The sequence below is a fragment of the Hypanus sabinus genome, chromosome 10, assembly GCF_030144855.1.
Source record: "Hypanus sabinus isolate sHypSab1 chromosome 10, sHypSab1.hap1, whole genome shotgun sequence".
Taxonomy (NCBI): Eukaryota; Metazoa; Chordata; class Chondrichthyes; order Myliobatiformes; family Dasyatidae; genus Hypanus; species Hypanus sabinus.
Window position 1 is genome coordinate 117,014,843 of NC_082715.1, and position 20,774 is coordinate 117,035,616.

The window sequence follows — 20,774 nt, forward strand, 5'->3', positions numbered from 1 at the left end:
GTGGCTTATTGTTGGAGAGCCAAAGGTAACAAAACCTTAAGACAAAGAATAAATACAGTAACGTTGTAAGAATCCAATTTGTATGTCACTCTATAAATTAAAGCAAAGAAAATTCAGAAGTTCATAGATAAGGATGAATAAAAGTTCAAAGGTAGTGACCCTAGCTGTCAGGATGTATGATCTGAAGTTTATCCAGACAACTCCAGTCCTCCCACTTTTCCCCAACTAGCTGAGTAATGTATGGCAACGTGAGTATTATATCCATCAGAACCAGAAAAGAGACACATACTACAATCAAGAAATGAAGCACACCACCTTTTCACAGAGGGTGGTGTGTGTATGGAACCAGCTGCTGGAGGAAGTAGATGAGGCAGGTATGATTACAACATTTAAGTGCATGGACAGTTCAGAATTCAAAGAACATTCATTATTAAAATACAAATACTTCACCATAGACTATCTTGAGATTTATTTCTTTGTCAGCACTCACAGTAGAACAAATAAATACAATAGAATCAATGAAAAACTACATTCAAAGAAAAACGAGACCAATGCACAAAAGACAAACTGCAAACAGGAGATAATAATAAATAAATAGTAAATAAATTTATACTGAGAACATGATTTGAGGAGTCCTCGACAGTGAGTGAAGTTATCCACACTGATACAGGAGCTGGATGGTTGAAGGTAGGTTGAAAATTCTGTACTTTGTGTTGTTGTACACTTCTATAAAAATTGCAATGACATAGGAAAAAATAGACGATATGATAGAATCAAGGTGAAGCCAAATGGGCATCAAGAATTCTTGCAGTTGGCCCTGGGAAGGCAATGTACAAAGGTGCTAGAAAACAAGTTAATTTGGAGCAGTTTGAGAGGAGGTCATGTCATGAATGCCCCAGACCTGACAACAGGTAGCACTCTTCAGTGAAGGAAGAGGTAATTGATGAACAGCAGCTGTTTTCAGAGATAGCAAGACAATTGCATCTCTTTGAAGATTTTTCTCAAAGTGTTTGAAAGAGAAACAAGCTTGCTTTGAAAAATAGCCCAGATTTCCCCACTGTCAAACAATGCAGAAAACAATAACATAACCTAGACAGTCACAGGCAGAGCAGGGTTGCACACTATACCTTTGGAAACAGAAGCCCCCAGCAAAACATTAAAGTTGATAATTAATAGTGGTACATTTAAAATGTTTGATGTCTGGATTAAATGGTTCTTGCAGGAGCAATTTTGTAGTTAAGATTGTGCTATAGGATCACAGAATAACAGAAAGGAGGCCAAATGACCCATCTTGTCTGTGCCAGCTTTCTGAAAGCACTGTTCAAATCCTAACCCAGTCTTCCCTCTAGGTTCAACAAAACATTTCTCTTCAAATTGTCATTCAATTGCCTTTTGAAAATTCTTACTGAAGTTGCTTCCACCACCTTTTCAGGCAGTTAACTGCTCTGTAAAAAAAAAGCTAAAGAAAAATTTCTTGTTCCTTGGTGAATTCACTTAGTTGCTTGATAGGACCAGATTGGGAGAAAATTAATCAGGGTCAGAGTCATCTCCCAGGCCAATATTCTGAGTGTTGATGCCCCATTAGGCAGGCCATACGATTTGAAAGCCTGACTTAAATCCCCAAAGTAGACACTCCAATTTGAGCTTTGTGGAAAGACTCAATGCTATGCTCAAAGCATCCTTGAAAAATCGCAACATTTCCATTGACTCCAAGAAATCCCTCCCACATGAATAATATTCGGGATAGTACTATTTTATCTAGAGATACACACCAGCAACAGACCCTTCCAGTCCAAAGAGCCCATGCTGCCAATTACACGCATGTGATCTATTGATCTGTATCTATATGTCTTTGGAATGTGTGAGGAAACCGAAGCACCTGGAGCAAACTTACACAGTCACGGGGAAAATGTACAAACTCCTTACAGACCTGGTTCACTGGCACTGTAATAGTGTTACACTACATATAATTGGGAACTTGAGGTCTATGTGTACTAAAATGTGAAAGGAAGCTCCCACTCCATTCAGCCATGGAAGAATTATAGAGATACATATCATAGACTCTTATCCTTCCTTCCCTGAACTCCAACCCTCCACTCTCCTCTGACACCACCAACTCTCTTACCCCCTCCGATGCAAGCTCTAATCACTGTAGTTTCATCAATCCCTCCGACCTTCCCCTCTCTGAAGCAAAACGTTCTGCACTCAGCAACGGCCTTAGTTTACCAGTACATCATTGAGTTCCGCATCTGCCAAAACATTGAGCTCTTTTACTATCTCCAAGCCTAATTCTTTGGCAAGGATTCCCCACCCCGCACAGACGACTCCTCAAATCTCCAACCTTCCAACTCTTCTTGGACACCCCACTCTGGTTTTCTGTCTGCTCTGGATGTTTTGCTCTCTAATTGCTGACAAGGCATCACCTGTCTTGACTTCAGCACTCCTCTGCTATCCGAACCTTACCCCCTCTGAACACCTTGACCTCCATTCTCTCCACACCAGTCCCAATCTTATCATCAAACTAACAGACAAAGGGTGTGTTGTTGTAGTCTGACAGAATGACTTCTACCTTGTTGAAGCCAGGCAGCAACTCTCAGACACCTTCTCTTACTGTTTGAAAAGGACCCCATTCTGGGCCATCAGAACATTGTCTCAGGCACCATCACAGATTTATTCAACTCTGGAGATCTCCAATCCACTGTCACCAATCTCATAGTTCCCTTACCCAGCACTACCCGTCAGCTCAGACCCAAGATGCACAAAACTGACTGTGCAGGTAAGCCCATTGCTTCTGGCTACTTCTGCCCTCAATGAACTTGTGCCCACATACCTTGACTCCATTTTATTCCAATTGGTTCAGTTCCTTTCCACCTACATCTGCAATACTTATGCTCTTGATCTCCTCAACTACTTTCAATCCTCTGGCCCTACTTGCTTCATTTTCACCATGGATGTCTAGTCCCTATACACTTCTATTCCTCATCAAGAAGCCCTCCACTTCTTTCTCAACAGTAGACCTGAACAGTTCTCCTCCATCTGATGGAACAATCAACAATCCTCACACTCAACAATTTCACTTTTAAGCTCTTCCCACTTACCCCAAACTCAAGGTGTAGCTATTAGTACCTGCATGGATCCCAGCTATGCCAGTCTTTTCACTCGCTGTGTGGAATGGTCCATGTTCCAAGCCCTCCCAGATGATGGTCTCCAACTCTTTCTGCTCTACATTGACAACTGCATTAGTGCTGCTTCATACACCCATGATGAGCTCATCAAATTAATCAATGTTGCCTCCAGCTTTCACCCTGCCCTTAATTTCACACGGTCCCTTTCTTACATCTCTCTCCCCTTGATCTCTCTATTTCTATCTCTGGAGACAAACTGTTTACCAATATCATTTAAAAACCTACTGATTCTCATGCCATCTTGACTATACCGTTTCTTATCCTTCCTCCTGTAATAATGCCATTCCCATTTCTCAGTTCCTTGATATCTGCTGCATCTGTTTCCAGGAGGAGGCTTTCCTCTGTGTCCTCTATTGATGCTGCCCTCACTCACGTCTCCTCCATTTCCCAGAAAACTGCGCTCATCCTAGCTTCCTGTTGCCTTAACAGAGGTAGTTTCTCTAATCCTTACCACCATTTCGTGAGCCTCTGAATTCAACACATCATTCTCCACATCTGCCACCTTCAGTGGATCCCTACCGCCAAGCACATCTTTAACTTCCCACCCTACGCTTTCCACAGGGATTTCTCCCTCCATGATTCCCTTGTCCATTCATCCCCCCCCACTAATTTCCCTCCTGGCACTTGTCTCCGCAAGCAGAAGTGCTCCACCTCCCCATTCACCTCTTCCCTCGCCTCCATTCAGGGCCCCAAACAGTCCTTGCAGGTGAGGGAACACTTCACTTGCAAATCTGTTGGACCCTTCTACTGTATCCAGTGCTCTGGATGTGGCCTCTTCTACACTGGAGTGACTGATGTAGATTGGGAACACTCTGTTGTGCACCTTTGCTCCATCCACAAAAAGCAGGATTTCCACGTGGCCAACCATTTTAATTCCAATCCCCATTCACATTCAGACACGTCAGATCATGGCCTCCTCTTCTGCCATGAGGAGGCCACTCTCAGGTTTGAGGAGTAACACCCCATGTTCCATCTAGGTAGCCTCCAACCTAATGACTTGAATTTTTGATTTCTCCAACTTTGTTACTGGGAAAGGTTGGGGTGATATTCCATGAAACTTAGAAGACTGAATGGTGACCTTACATAGGTGTGTAACATCAGGAATCTTGATGAAGGGTCTTGGCCCGAAATGTCAACTGCTTATTCTTTTCCAGAGAAACTGTCTGACCTGCTGCATTTACAGAATTTTGTGTGCATTGCCAACACAATTGTAGGTAATTTATAACCAATTAAGACTCATTAGCAATTGCTTCAGATAAACATTTCCAATGGATGTGTGGAGTAAACAGTGGTAAGTGTGTTAAATTATCTTCAGGTGTGGTGTGTAACTGTAGCAAAGGCACAGTGAGGGGTGGTGGTGGTGAAGTTAGTGGATAATTGAAAGCCAGGAATAGAAGAGAGGAATAGGAGAATAAATGCTCTTTAATTTAGTTCCAAATTTTTCTTTCTTGTTTTTTTTTCTTTTCCTATTTGCAAAAGTCAAACCTATGTAATGGTAATATGGTGCGATTTAGCTGACTAGTTATTCCAGCATTTTCTGTTTTCTTTCTTTCTTCTTATGCCATACACATATATCTACCCTTGTTGCACAAATCCTACCACCTTACCATGAACAACTCATTTCTCAGGCCTGGTAGCTCAATCTGCTGGTAACTGTACTCATTAGGCCATATTCTGCACTGAAAACTCTCTCTTTTCTAGTTCTGATGAAGGGTCACAGACCCAGAACATTGCTGTTTCTCTTTCCTCTGATCTGTTGATTGCTTACAGCATTTCATTTTTTTTCAGATTTCCACTATTTACAGCTTTTTTGCTTAATTGTTTTTATTTTCTCTGACAGATTATGAGAATGTTCAGTGATCTAGCTGTGGTCTACTCTCAGTTTTATTGGCAATTGAGACAATCAAGCAAGAGGAAGGTAAGAAGTTAAACCCAGGTAGGCCTTATTTAGGAAGTCAACTCTTGGTAGCACTGACACTTGGGGGAGTGTTGTTGAGCAGAAGGGCTTAAGGTACATAGTTTGCTGAAACAGGTAGAAAGGGTGGTGAAAAAGATAATTGGCACACTGGCCTTCATTAGTCAAGCATTAAGCTAGGGGCTGAAGTGTTATGTTGCAGTTGTACAATACATTGGTGAGGTCACAAGAGTACAGTTTTGACTACCTGGTTATAGGATGGACATCATTAAGCTGGAAAGAGTGCCTTGATAGTTTATGAGAACATTGCCAGGACTCAAGGACCTGTGTTTCTGGGTAACATTGGGCAGGCTAGTTCTTTTTTCCATGAAACTTAGAAGACTGAATGGTGACCTGTCATAGGTGTATAAACTCATGAGAGGCACATTCATCCAGTCTTTTTCCCAAGCAAAAGGAAATTAAAAACTACAGGGCTAGAGATGGGAAACAATGAAATGGGAACTGAGGGAAAACTTCTTCTCTAATGTGTATCTGGAATGAGCTGCTAAATAAAGTAGCTGAGACAGGTACATTTAAAGGACGTTTGGCTATGGATAGTAAAGGTTTAAAGGGCCATGAGACAAATGCAGGTACATGAGACTAGATCTTGGTTGGCATAGATGAGCTGGTCTGAAGGGCCCCTTTCTGTGTTGTATGACTCTATGCCTCTATATGTGTATTGGTACCATACTATAGGAAGGACATGATTAAGCTGGAGAGGGTGCAGAAAAGATTCAAAAGGACTGGAGGACTTGAGTTATAAAGAGAGATTGGATAGGTTTAGGTTGCTTTCCCTTAAGTAAAGGAGGCTGTGAGATGAACTAATAGGGGTATATAAGATTATTACAGGTATAGATAGGGTATACAGAAAAACAAGAATATTGTTGCAAGAATCAGCCATCAGGCCCTTTAAACTTGCTCCACTATTTAATATGATCATAACAGGTGTATGCTGGCCACTGTGTCTCCATGGCAGGGGTGTATATAACTAGGCAGCATTGGCTTAAGGTGAGAAAAGAGAAGTTCAAATGAGATCTGAAGGGTAAACCTTCTGCACATGAAGGGAAGCTGGTATCTGAAATGATAAAGTACCAGATGAGGTGGTGGTGGTGGCAGGAGCAGCAGCAATATTTAAGAGGCATCTGCACAGGGCATAGAGCAGTGGTTTCCAACCTTTTCTATGCCCCACACCACTAGGAAATGTTTGATTAATGTTTGCACCCCCTACAAAAGTAATATCATATTTGAAGATGAAGAAGTCTAATTTCTAATTTTTGAACCACATACAATACTGCGGGTGAACAAACTGAACTTAAAAAAAAAATAAGCTTTTAACTCAGTGCATAAAATGCAAATATAAATTGAGCAATTAGTTTCTAATTTATTCAGAAAAAAATTGTAAACAGTAAATTGATGAGACTCCTCATCTCTGAGGTGTAACTTCCCAGGTAACACTGATGAGAATCCTCAATGCTGACTCGGGCAGTGGGAGACTGGAGTGAGTTTACGTCTCCCTCGACTCGGGCAGCGGGAGACTGGAGTGTGCTTGGGACAAATGTTACTACCACTTCTCAAGGTACACTGGCAACTGGCTGAGTGATGACTCGTGACTTGTCACTCAAGCACATAAGCCACTCTTTGTCGCACCCCCTGAAATCCCATCCAGCACCCCAGGTTGGGAACCCCTGGCATAGAGGGACACGGAATAGATGCAGGCTATTGAGATTAGAATACTGTTGATGATTTACCTTGGAGTGATTACCACCTTGGAGATCCTGCTCTTCAGTCTCTTACCTAAGTCCCTAGCTCACAGCACAGGATCATTTCCCACTTTCTTCCTATGGCATTGGTGCTAATCTGCTGCTCACCCTCCCTCGTGAGAATATTCTGAGTCATCCTTGACCCTAGCACCTGGGAGCCAACACACCATCCTGCCGTCTCTTTTGCGGCCACAAAATCTCATGTCCACCCCCCAACTACAGAGTCTCGTATCGCTATCACTCTACTTGACTTTACCCTTCTCTGCTGAGCCACAGTGCAATTAACCTGGTTGTTGGTCCTGTCCAGAGCTAGGTCATCTCTCCAAGCAATATCCAAAGGGCTATACTTGCTGCTGAGAGGAATGGCCACAGGGAAACCCTGCACCAGCTGACTCTCCTGGTGGTCACCCACCTAATCTGAAGCCTCCACTTGCGTGTGACCATCTCAGTAAAAGCTTCATCTATGAGGTTTTCAGCTTTCCGGATGGTCCCGAGTACATCCAGCTCCAGCTCCAGCTCCAGTTCCTTGACTTTGTCAGTCAGGGCTGAAGTTGGATACACTTCAAGTCATCAGGGAGACCTGCTAAGTACCCTACAATCTTCATCTTACAGGAGTAGCATTAAACTATCTCAACTACCATCCTGCCTACACTCATTACACAAACAAGAGACAATATGCAGATTCTGGAAACCCAAACAGCACACACAAAATGCTGGAGGAACTCAGCAGGCCAGGCAGCATCTATGGAAAAGAGTACAGTCAACATTTCGGGCTGAGACCTTTCAGCAGGACTGGAGTGAAAAGAAAGAGAATATTCTGATTTGCCCTGAGACATCCCTGACCCTAGCATTTGGGAGGCAACACACCTTCCTGGCTCTCTTTCGCACCGCAGAATCTCATGAGAGGATTTTTTTTCTCCACTCCTGCTGAAGGGTATTGGCCCGAAATGTTGACTACACTCTTTTCCATAGATGCTGCCTGACCTGCCGAGTTCCTCCAGTGTCCTGTATGTGTACGTTATACCTTTGCTTCTAACTTCTTAAGCTTAATTCTACAAAGATCCAATTCCAAATGAATCAGCACCCTTAGCCTTTGCCTGTTGAGCCACAGTTTCCCACTCTAAACCTGGCCCACCCACACAGAATTGGCCACACCAAAAATGGCCACTCTGCTTAAACTTCACTTTTTTTCATTGGCACTTGCTAAGTTATTATTAATACAATCAACCTTCCTTTCTGCAGACAAGTCTCAACAGGCTTTGGTCGCTTTTTAACCTGGCACATGAAGTCCATATGGAACTGTCTGCAGCTCACTCCATTATCTCCTGCTCTACAGAAAAGACCAAGCAGGCTCTAGACACTTTTTAAACTTGACAATATGAGAAACTGGCACAGAAGAAGCCAGCATAACCAACCAATCATAACCATATTGAATGGCGGCACCAAGAAGTGTTGTCCTTCTCCTATGTTCTCTGACAGTAAATATTACATTTACTGAGGCTTCATAAGGCACTGGTGAGGCCTCGCCTTGAGCATTGTGAACAGTTTTGAGCTCCTCATCTTAGAAAAGATGTGCTGACATTAGGGAGGATCCAGAGGAAGTTCACAAGGATGATTCCAGGAATGAAAGGGTTATCATATGAGGAATGTTTGATGGCTCTGGGTCTGTACTCACTGGAATTCATCAGGATGTGGGGTATCTCATTGAAACCTTTTAAATGAAAGGCCCAGACAGAGTAGACATGGAAAGGATGTTTCCCATGGTGGGAGAGTCTAGGACAAGAGGGCACAGCATCAGGAAAGAGGGGTGCCCTTTCAAGACAGAGATGTGGAGAAATTTCTTTAGCCAAAGGTTGGTGAATTTGTGGAGGCCACGTTGTTGGGTGTATTTAAGGCAGAGATTGATAGGTTCTTGATTGGACATGGCATCAAAGGTTTCAGGGAGAAGGCTGGGAACTGGGGCTAAGGAGGGGATAGAAAAAAAGGATCAGCCATGATTGAATGGCTGAGCAGACTTGATGGGCCAGATGGCTTAATTCTGCTCCTATGTCTTATGGTCTTAATTAAATAGTATTTTAGGTGAACACTTGAAATGATATTGCATAGAAAAGTTATGAGTCGAGTGATGATAATGAAATTAGCAGACAGGTACAATGGGTGGCATGGGCATGGTCAATTGAAGGACTTAATACACTTTGTCAGAACTGGGAAAGAGAGAAAGAAGTAGTTTTTAAGTTAAAAGAGGTCTGCAGTGTACTTTGTGTTTGCATTTTTCTGTTCTTTTGTAATCTCTCCATATAGCTGTCATTGTTAACTTATCAAACGGATGGCTTCATCTATGACTGTACTAGTCATAGTTTCATACAGCATGAAAACACATTGTTCAGCCAACAAGTCCATGCTGACCATTGAGCTAGTCCCAATTGCCAAGGTTTGAGTCAGATCCCTCCAAACATTTCCAGTATCTTTTAAATGTTATTAATATATATAGAAACATAGAAAAACTACAGCACAATACAGGCCCTTCAACCCACAATGCCGTGCAGAACATGTACTTACTTTAGAAATTATCTAAGGTTACCAATAGCCTTCTATTTTTCTAAGCTCCATGTACCTATCCAGGAGTCTCTTAAAAGACCCTACCGTATCTGCCTCCACCACCATCGCTGGCAGCCCATTCCATGCACTCACCACTCTCTGCGTAAAAAACTTACCTCCGACATCTCCGACATCCATGTACCTTCTTCCAAACACCTTAAAACTGTGCCCTCTTGTGATAGCCATTTCAGTTCTGGGAAAAAGCCTCTGACTATCCACATGATCAATGCCTCTCATCATCTTGTACACTTCTATCAGGTCACCTCTCATCCTCCGTCACTCCAAGGAGAAAAGGCCAAGTTTACACAACCTATTCTCATAAGGCATGCTCCCCAATCCAGGCAACATCCTTGTAGGTCTCCTCTGCACCCTTTCTATAGTTTCCACATCCTTCCTATAGTGAGGTGACCAGAACTGAGGACAGTACTCCAAGTGGGGTCCGACTAGGGTCTTTTATAACTGTAACATTACCTCTAAAACTTAATCCCACTATTAATGAAGGCCATTCACCATATGCCTTCTTAACCACACAGTCAACCTATGCAGCAGCTTGAGTGTCCTATGGACTTGGACCCCAAGATCCCTCTGATTCTCCACACTGCTAAGAGCCTTACCATTAATACTATATTCTGCCATCAAATTTGACCTGCCAAAATAAACCACTTCACATTTATCTAGGTTGAACTCCATCTACCACTTCTCAGCCCAGTTTTGTATCCTATACTGTAAACTCTGATAGCCCTCCACACTATCCAAAACACCCCCAATCTTTATGTTATCAGCAAATTTACTAACCCATTTCTCCACTTCCTCATCCAGGTCATTTATAAAAATCACCAACAGTAAGGGTCCCAGAACAGATCCCTGAGTCACACCACTGGTCACCGATCTCCAGGCAGAATATGACCCATCTACAACCACTCTTTGCCTTTTGTGGGCAAGCCAACTCTGGATCCACAAAGCAAGGTCCCCTCAGATCCCATGCCTCCTTACTTTCTTAATAAGTCTTGCATGGGGTACCTTATCAAATGCTTTGTTGAAATCCATATACACTACATCTACTGCTCTACATTCATCAGCGTATTTAGTCACATATTCAAAAAATTCAATCAGGCTGATAAAGCACGAGCTGCCTTTGATAAAGCCATGCTGACTATTATTAATCAGACTATGCCTCTCCAAATGTTCATAAATCCTGACTCTTAAGGGTCATTTCCATCAACTTATCAACCACTGAAGTAAGGCTCACAGGTCTATAATCTCTTGGGCTATCTCCACTCCCCTTCCTGAACAAGGGAACAACATCTGCAACCCTCCAATCCTCTGGAACTTTCCCTGTCCCCATTGATGATGCAAAGGTCATTGCCAGAGGCTCAGCAATCTCCTCTCTCGCCACCCACGGTAGGCTATGGTACCTCTCGTCCGGTCTCGGAGACTTATCCAACTCGATGCTTCCCAAAAGCTCCAGCACATCCTCTTTCTTAATGTCTATATGCTCAAGCTTTTTCAATCTGCTGTAAGTCATCCCTACAATTGCCAAGATCCTTTTCCATAGTGAATACTGAAGCAAAGTACTCATTAAGTTATCTCCTCCGGTTCCATACATACTTTTCCACTGTCCCACTTGATTTGTCCTATTTTCTCACGTCTTGTCCTCTTGCTCTTCACATTCTTGTAGAATGCCTTGGGTTTTTTCTTAATCCTGCTCACCAAGACCTTCTCATGGCCCCTTCTGGCTCTTCTAATTTCATTCTTATGCTCCTTCCTGCTAGCCTTATAATCTTCTAGATCTCTATCATTACCTAGTTTTTCGAACCTTTCATAAGCTTTTCTTTTCTTCTTGACTAGATTTTCAGCAGCCTTTGTACACCACGGTTCCCATACCCCACCATCATTTCCCTGTCTCATTGGAACGTACCTTTGCAGAACAGCTCGCAAATATCCCCTGAACATTTGCCACATTTCTGTCATACATTTCCCTGAGAACATCTGTTCTCAATTTATGCTTCCAAGTTCCTGCCTGGTAGCTTCATATTTTCCCTTACTCCAAATAAAGGCTTTCCTAACTTGTCTGTTCCTTTCCCTCTCCAACACTATGGTAAAGAAGACAGAATTGTGATAGCTATCTCCAAAATGCATTCCCACTGAGAGACCTGACACCTGACTAGGTTCATTTCCCAATATGAGATCAAGTACAGCCTCTCCTCTTGTAAGCTTATCTACATATTGTGTCAGGAAACCTTCCTGAACACACCTAACAAACTCCAGCTCATCTAAACCCCTTGCTCTAGAGAGATGCCAATCAATATTTGGGAAATTAAAGTCTCCCACCATAACAACCCAGTTATTATTACACTTTTCCAGAATCTGTCTCCCTATCTACTCCTCGATGTCCCTGTTACTATTGGGTGGTCTATAAAAACACTCAGTAGAATTATTGTCCCCTTCCTGTTTCTAACTTCCACCCATACAGACTCAGTAGACGATCCCTCCATGACTTCCGTGACACTATTATCTGATAAGCAGCGCCATGCCCGAATCTCTTTTGCCTCTCTCCCTGTCCTACCTGCCCAGTCACTTCTTGTGGCGGCTCATTCTATATATTGACTATTCTCTGGATGAAAACGTTGCCCCTCAGTTTCCTATTTAATCATTCCCCAACGCCCCTCCACACATATACACCTAATAATAACCCTGCAGTTCCTGATTCACCAGCTCTCAGAAACAGTGTGAACATTCAGCCCATCAATGACCCTCAAAATTTTATACTCCTCTATAAGTTCACACTCATTTTTTACACTCCAATTCTCACTCAACCTCTCTCCATAACTAAGTCTTTTGAGTTCTGGCAACGTCCTCTAAAATCTCCTATGCACTCTTTCCAGCTTAAGCATTTCTCCTACAATATGTATTACTTCAGCACTTGTTGAGGGCAGTATTCTAGGCCCAACTATCTTTAGGGCGCATCGCTGACCTGTCTTTAAAGTCAAAATTAATCTTATCTGCACACAAACATGTCTGCATAGGTGCAATGAGAACTTGCAGCATTAAAAGCACATGGCATCTTATGAGCAGCGTTCACAAGAGATATATAAACATAAATTGTACGCAACTTTTGCAAGAAAACATTGAACAAAAAAAAAATCAGTTTTAGTTCCAGTGTTGCTAAACTATACTGATTAGGGTTTTGTTGATTTGTTGAAGATCAGAATGAAGCTGGTGATATGGGTTCCTCCATCACAAAGTCAGGGAACGTAGTACATAGAAAAAAAAGCACAGGAGTATGAAGCAACACATACAAAATGCTGGAGGATCCCAGCAAGTCAGGCAGCACCTACGGAAATGAGTATGGCTGAGACCCTTCTTCAGGACTCACAGGTATGTGTCTTTCGGCCCCGATGCCAATACAAACATGGTCTTTATCACTCATTTCCCTACTTGTTCATTTTTTTGTAGTGATGTTTGATGATGTTCAATTTTGTTCAAACATTAACTCCTCAGCAAGTGAAGCAACCTATGCCTACAGGTGGCAAGAATGGGTTTTAATTACATCACTAACTTGCTGGGCAATGACCATTTCCAATCAGAAAGGGTCTCACCATCTATCCTAACCATTCAATGGTATTATCACCACATTTGGATTCCTGACATGAATGTTCAGGGGATCACCAGTGACCAGAAGCTCGACCAGCTAAATAAATATCATGGTTACCTTGGCAGGTTAGGGTTTGCCAAGTGACTTGCATTTTCAATTCCCTTTAATTTCCGTTCTCAAGATACAAATTACAAGGACAATTGAATTGTCTTTACCTTGCCTGAATGACTGCATCTGGAACAATTTCAAGATGCTCAACATCAACCCGGAAAAAGCATCCCATCCATTACCCTAAATATTAAATACAAAGTACACTGCAGATGTTGTGGTCAAATTAATATGTACAAAAGCTGGATGTACTCACAGGTTGGGCAGCATCTGTTGAAATGAGCAGTTAACGTTTCAGATCGAGACCCTTCGTCAGGACCTAAATATTCATTCCCTCCACCACTAATACATAGTGGCTTATAGTGCATAGTATTCACAAAATGCACTGCAGTTACTCATCAAAGTTACTCTGATAGCAGCTGCCCAAACCTATAACCTTTACAAAGAAGGAATAGACACCAGGCACTTGGGTATATCACCGCCTGCAGGTTCCATTCCTACATCCCTCCATGCTGACTTTGGAAATATATCAACATTCTTTCACTGCTGCTGGATCTAAAGGCTGAAGCTCCCTCCCCAACAGCAACTTCACCAGAAGAACAACAGAGTTTCAAGAAGGTGAATTATCCCTACCTTCTCCAGAGCATTTAGAGACATGCAATAAATGCTGACAATACCTGCAATGCCCAGGTCCTAAGAATGAGTTTAACAGTTTTAAACAGTTGGGAGAAACTGTAATATAAGTAAAAGCCTGGAACACCCAGAAACAGCTTGCAGTTGATCAGCCAGAGAAATCTGGGATACCAGTTACTAAATAGTCTGTGAAATAGGAAATTGTTTTGGAAACATTTCCCAACAACTTGAGCTTAAATTTGCGAAGGCAAAATAGTGTAAAAGTTTGGGATCACTCCCGTAAAAGGAGTGAAAGGAGTAAAAAGTTTGAAAATGAAAATAAGAACACCAAATATACTCAGCAGGTAAGGCAGGTGTCAGGATGCAGTTAAAATGTTTGAACATATAAAAGGAATCAACAGCTGAAGTGAGGAAGTTTTTATTGATAGGGTAAACACACACACTAGCAAATGTTGAAAATAAGGACATTAGATATAAGGGAGGCTTCAACCTGTTTCTCTCTCCATAAATGCCTGGTTTAGCATTTTCTATTTTTAAGGATCTTGTGGAATAGAAACAGAAAGTTTCAACAAGAGAATAATGGAACTGTGGAATAGGTGATCAAGTTGAATCACTGAAGCAACACGAGGCTCCAAAGACTATAAATTTCTCAGAATGTAACAAGTAAGAAATTCCTTCAGGTTTAACACTTGGACTTAAAATAGCAGAGCATTAAACATACTACAGTCTGCAATGAAATAAAAATCAATGATGGAATGCTTTCTATCAGCTTGATTCAGTAGGATGAAGATGACATGAGCACAGAGAATACTTCAGAGCAGAACTTAAGTTACTGCAGTGACAGGAAGAGGAAACATTGAAAAAACATCTGCTTGTTCCTATCAATCACAAAGATCCAGAGTTTGAGTAATTGGGGAACATTCCTCTCTAAACCCACCAGCAATGAAAAAATAAACACACACTTGCCTTCTTGTTATTCACAATGGCCACTCTAGCTCCCCCTCCTTTTACAGGAGTGATCCCAAGAAATTACATGTTTTGCTTTCTAAATAATATATCCAGCAAGCATTACTTACAATTCCCTAAAAAGAGCTGCATAAACTGTGCTTCTTTTGACTGATACAAAAATCCTACAAATCCTACAAATCCTACAGCCTCTATGTGCTCCCAGAGAAAGACAGTACATAATGTGTCAGAGTTCGGTCTGCAGCTCCCCTGGCATTTGACTGTGAACAGTTCCATTATGGTTGGGTTATCTCCTGAGTAACAGAGCTGAGAATGGAGCAAAACTGTATTCAATGATTAATGAATTCCTGTGATTTGAACTGACAATTCATGTAATTCCTGTCAGTGAATTAAAATAAATCACTTCCACTGTCAATGACAACCCCATATATGCATCCCACAGGAATGCTCTCCTTTTAGAGTAAAAAAAAGGAATAAAGTTTGAAATTGTGTAATGTCAAGAGGATTTGCAAAAAGTGGTGATTTCCATTTTTTGCTTTGATAAATGTAAACATTACAGAAAAGTGGAAGATGCAAATAAAAGCAACAGTCTTCTCCTCCCATAAATGCTGGTTGACTCACTCAGTTTACCCAGCAGATTACTTGTTGCTTCAAATTCTTGCTTCTGCAGTTGTTCATGGCTCTCCTCTGCAAATAAAGAGAACTGGAAATGTGCTAATGAACAAAACATAAAATGTGCTGTCTTCTTTTGTAGGTATCTCTTGCTTCAACAGCAATCTTCATTTATGCAACACCTTCAATGTATTATAACTAACATACAATTTTAATGTTAGAGAGGAGTGAATTGGTAGTACCGCAGCTTTTGGCCATTGGGAACAAAACTGATTAACCAAGGGAACTGCTGTGTGCTGATTAATGGAAATATGGCACACACCTCCTTCACCAGACTGTTCCATATAACCTGAGGTCTTCTTAATTCTCAGGATGGACCTCATGACATCCTCAGGCAAAATTAGAGGTAGAGAACAACACACACAAAATGCTGGAGGAACTCAGCAGTTTCAGGCCAAAACATCGACTATACTCTTTTCCTAGATGCTGTCTGGCCTGCTGAGTTTCTCCAGCATTTTGTATGTATTGTTCAGATTTCCAGCATCTGTAGATTTTCTCTTGTTTGTGAATAGAGATAGAGGGGTCTCTTCCATATCAACACATTGTGATGCTCGGACGTGACTGTTCTGGCGACAATCTAGTTGTTCCCAAACTAGATACCATGGAGGAACTGGGAGATTCTTTTCCTATTGAAGTCTAGAAATGCAGCATTCAAATCAGGTGACCTTGATCTTTAGAAGAAATCGAGATACTCGCTTCCATAAAATGTCAAAGATGCCAAAAGACAACACCAGTCCATAATGGAGGCCCAGGCTTACATACTATACTAAACAAAGTCAGGCAACATCACCAGCAACAGCACATCCATTGCCAATTACCTTAACACATTCTATGTACATTTTGAACAGAAGGGGATTGGTATGTCATCACCCACCCTGAGAGCCTCCAATACACCTAAACCCACAGTCACCATTGTGGACTTTTGGAGAATGAACTTGCAGAAAGCATACGGCTTGGATGGTGTCCCTGGCATGTCCTTACCTCCTGTTCTTGCTCAATCTGATGTTCCCACCTGATTTATGAAGACCACTAGCATCTCAGTACCAAAGAAGAACAAAGTAATATGCCTTAATGACAACACCAAATGTCTCTGACACCTGCTGTCATGAAGTGTTTTGAGAGGATGGCCTTGGCACACATTAATTCCAGCCTCTCAGATAACCTTGACCCACTGCAATTTGTTATGGCCAAAACAGGTCTCCCTTCTCTGGCCCCAACCTCCTCTCTAGATCATTTGGATAGTAAAAACACCTATGGCAAACTATTGCTTACTGACTACAGCTCCAACTTCAATACTATCATTCCAAGCAAATCTGTGATCAAGCTCCACACACTTTACAGCCCAATCCTCGACTTCCTGACCAACAGACTGTAAGCAGTATGAATTGTCAGCAATATCTTGGCCACCATTACCCTGAACACTGGTGCTCCAAAAAGTTGTGTCCTCAGCTCCCTGCTCTACTCCCTGTACACTCATGACTGCGTGGCCAGATTCTGCTCTAATCTATCTACACATCTGCAGATGATGCCACTGTAGTGGGTCTCATCTCAAATAACAATGATTCAGAGTACAGGAAGAAGACAGAGAGCTTAGTAAACCAACCTTCCTTCCGTGGACTCTGTCTACATCTCTTGCTCCCTCAGTAAAGCAGCCAGCATAATCAGATACTACCTATCCCAAACATTCTCTCTTCTCCCCTTTCCAATCAGGCAGAAGATACAAAAGACTGAAAGTACATGCCACCAGGCTCTATAACCACTTCTAATCTGCTGCCATAAAACTATTGAATGGCTCCTTAGTAAGAATAGATGGACTCTGGACTTCACAGTCTGCATTGTTATGACCTTACATCTTGTTGTCTACATCCTCTGTAACTGTTATACTTTATTCTGCATTTTATTATTAACTTACTTTGTACTACCTATGTCCACTGTGTAGTTGATTGATCGATATGAACGGTGCAAGGCAAGCTTTTCACTCTGCACTAGTACGTGATAATAATAAACCAATTCCAACTGAGGGTGAATGGACCAATGAGATTTCTCTACTATGAACTCACATGGACATGGGTCGAATAGCTTCATGAGTTGTATTGTGTCAGAAGGCTCCAGGTTCTGTCCCATTCCAGAGCCAAGAACACGGAAATCTGGGCTTTTTAAAAGTTTAGTATAGAAGGATATGGGTGACTTTAAAAAAAACCACAGGGCAGTAATCAGCTGGAAGTCACTGCCTGGAAAGGTGATGGAAGTAAGAGTTAACCAGGACTCTAAAAGGGGAGTGGGTTATTGGAGAGCCACAAAGATATATTGGGAAAATGAAATGATGGGATGAATTATTACTAAAGAGGTCCAAACTGGTTGGCTTAAAGGTAGATAAGTCCCCTGGTCCTGATGGAATGCATCCCAGGGGACTGAAAGAAATGGCAGAAATTATAGTAGAGGCACTTGTGATAACTTACCTAAATTCCCTGGGTTCTGAGCAGGCCCCAACAGACTGGAAGATAGTGAATGTCACCCTATTGTTTAATAAAAAAGGATGTAGGCAAAAGGCAAATAACTATAGGCCAGTTAGCTTAATGTCTGTAGTCAGAAAATGCTTGAAGCTATCACTTAAGAAGAAATATCATGATCTCTGGATAGAACTGGTTCCATTATGCAGATTCAGCATGTATTCATGAAGGTCCTGTTAGACAAACTTGAGTTTTTTTAGGAGTGTATAATGAGCACAGTGGTTAAGAGGGGATCAGGTGGATTTTCAAAAGGCATTCAATAAAGCACAACATAAAAGACTTATTCATTAAGGATGCATTTAATTGGGCTTAACATATTAGTATGGATACCTGAAGCCTGAACTGACACCTTGCCTTATTGTCCTGTTTATTATTTATTGTAATGCCTGCACTGTTTCTGTGCACTTTATGTAGTCCTGTGTAGGTCTGTAGTCTAGTGTAGCTTTCTCTGTTTTGTTGTTTTTTTTTTACGTAGTTCAGTCTAGTTTTTGTGCTGTGTCATGTAACACCATGGTCCTGAAAAACATTGTCTCATTTTTACTATGTACTGTACCAGCAGTTATGGTCGAAATGACAAAAAAAGTGACTTGACTTGATAAAGGATTGGTTAACCATTAGATGGCAGAGAGTTGAGATAAATGAGGGTTTCTCTGGTTGGCCATCAGTGATGAGCAGGGTACCACAGGGGTTGAGGATGGGCCTGCAATTGTTCACAATACACATTAATAACCTAAATGAGGGGACTGAGTTTAGCGTATCTGATGACACTAAATTGAGTGGAAAAGACACAGAGGATGAGGAGAGCTTGCAGAGAGATATAGATAGTTTAAGTGAGTAGGCAAGGGTCCACCAATGGAAAACTATGCTGGTAAATGCGAGAACGTCCACTTTGGAAGGAAAACTAACAGATCAGATTATTATTTAAATAGTGAACAATTGCAGCATGCTGTTGTGAAGAGGGACATGGGAGTACTTGGGCATGAACTACAAAAGGTTATCAGCGCAACAGGTTATCAAGGAGGCAAATAAAATATCAGCCTTTATCACTAGAGGGATAGAGGGAGATCATGACACTGTGTACAAGGCATTGGTGAAGCCACACCTCAAGTTCAAGTTTAATTGTCATTCAACCATACATATGAATACAGCCAAATGAAACAAAACTGGGTGCAAGGTGCAAAACACAGGACCAACAGTCACAAACAGCACACAGAACATATAGCATATATAATTGTGATAGCAGAAAAACAGTTACAAAAATAAAGTAATATAAAAAATAATATAGCCCAGGGATTCCCAACCATTTTTACACCATTGACCAATACCATTATCCAAGGAGTCCATGAGTCCCAGGTTAGGGACCCCTGATGTAGCTCAAGTCCCTGAGTTTTTTGGCCTGTAGATTGATAATACATGGATGTTGTCCTGGAGCCATGCTTCTGCAAGAAGAAGTCCTCAGCAGTCCTTATTTTATGCACGTGTAGCCACAGATGGAAGCAATCCAGTTGTCTTCCATCGACTGACCACTAAAGGGCAGCATTGACGGGCAGGTCCAGCCCCCAACACAGCCTGGAATCCAGTGACATACTGCCACTGCCAGCTCCAGCACCTCTTTCCTTGGCAATTGCAAGAGACGATGCTGAAGCGTGAAGGCCTGATCCACACAACACCCCCAGCAATCAGTTTCAGGGTATTCTACATTACCACTGCGCAACAAGGTCCTGCGATTGCAATAGGATCTATTTGTCAGACTGCAAACTGCCTCTGGTGCTATCTTCCCTGTGTGGCTGAAGCAGGCTGCAGTATAGTGTGCAACAAGTCCAGCTCCACTGCTAGTTGGTTAGATCACCACTACTGGTTGTTCTTAACATCCAGCAGTGTCCTGTGGTAGTAAAATAGACACTTATATATATTATGTAGATTCTGATTAATTGGGGCACATTGAGACCAGAATACTTTAGCCCGGGGGTCGGCAACCTGCGGCTCCCGAGCCATTTGTGGCTCTTTCACCTCTGTGCTGCGGCTCCCTGTGGCTTTGGGAAATAATTGGTCAGTATTTAATTAAAATGTATTTTATGTTAGTTTGTTAGCTTTTGAAATGTAATTATGGTGATCTTGTACAACCTAAGTGTAGCGACACATTTCCTGCCACATCCGAAACGGCTCACAATTAGCCAGCATTCCGGCTAAGGGAGATAGCCTACGGGGGTTTGTGAGTACGCGTCTTTTGCAGCATCTGCGTCCATGGGGGCTGGGTTGAGGGAGGCTTAAAAGCGAGGCTGTTTAGTTCGAATAAAGCTATCTTTGACTGCAGTTTACTGACACCGCTACAACGTGTTTTTATCGCTGGCTGTCCAGACGGAAGGTGCTGAAACGCTTTGTCGCGTGTCTGGAAGCAGCCAGAGTGGCTGGAAAAGCTACACTTCATGGTAGACATGACAGCGCACCTGAACACGCTGAACACAGCTCTTCAGGGGAAAGGACGTACAGCCCTGCACATGTTGGAGGATGTTTTGGCATTCGAACGCAAGTTGACAGTGCTTGCCAGAGATTTACAGAAAGGCACTTTGTCTCACTTCCCCAATTTGAGAGAGTTCAAACAAGGTCACGACATGATAATTTCGGAGTATTTACATTCTGCAATCATCGCAATGCAAACATCGTTTGGGAAACGCTTCTGTGAGTTCAGAGAGGAAAAAAACACATTATCCTTCCCGGTCACTCCCTTAAGCATCGATCCTTCCCTACTGAATACGACTGCATTGGCAGGTGTGAGTCAACCTGATCTTGAGA

The 20,774-nt window shown here is 42.1% G+C and overlaps 1 protein-coding gene across 3 annotated transcripts in view; it reads right to left on the reverse strand.

Annotated features, from left to right (window-relative positions):
- Positions 1-20,774, reverse strand: part of rsph9 (radial spoke head component 9) — a 55,305-nt gene that overhangs the window by 11,422 nt on the left and 23,109 nt on the right. Inside the window, exon 5 of one of the 3 annotated variants that reach the window (XM_059982746.1) lies at positions 15,421-15,486. The exons of the other annotated variants lie outside the window; for them this stretch is intronic. Within the exon in view, the coding sequence (XP_059838729.1) occupies positions 15,421-15,486 (66 nt within the window). The remainder of the gene's footprint in view (positions 1-15,420; positions 15,487-20,774) is intronic. 3 annotated transcript variants of the gene reach the window in all.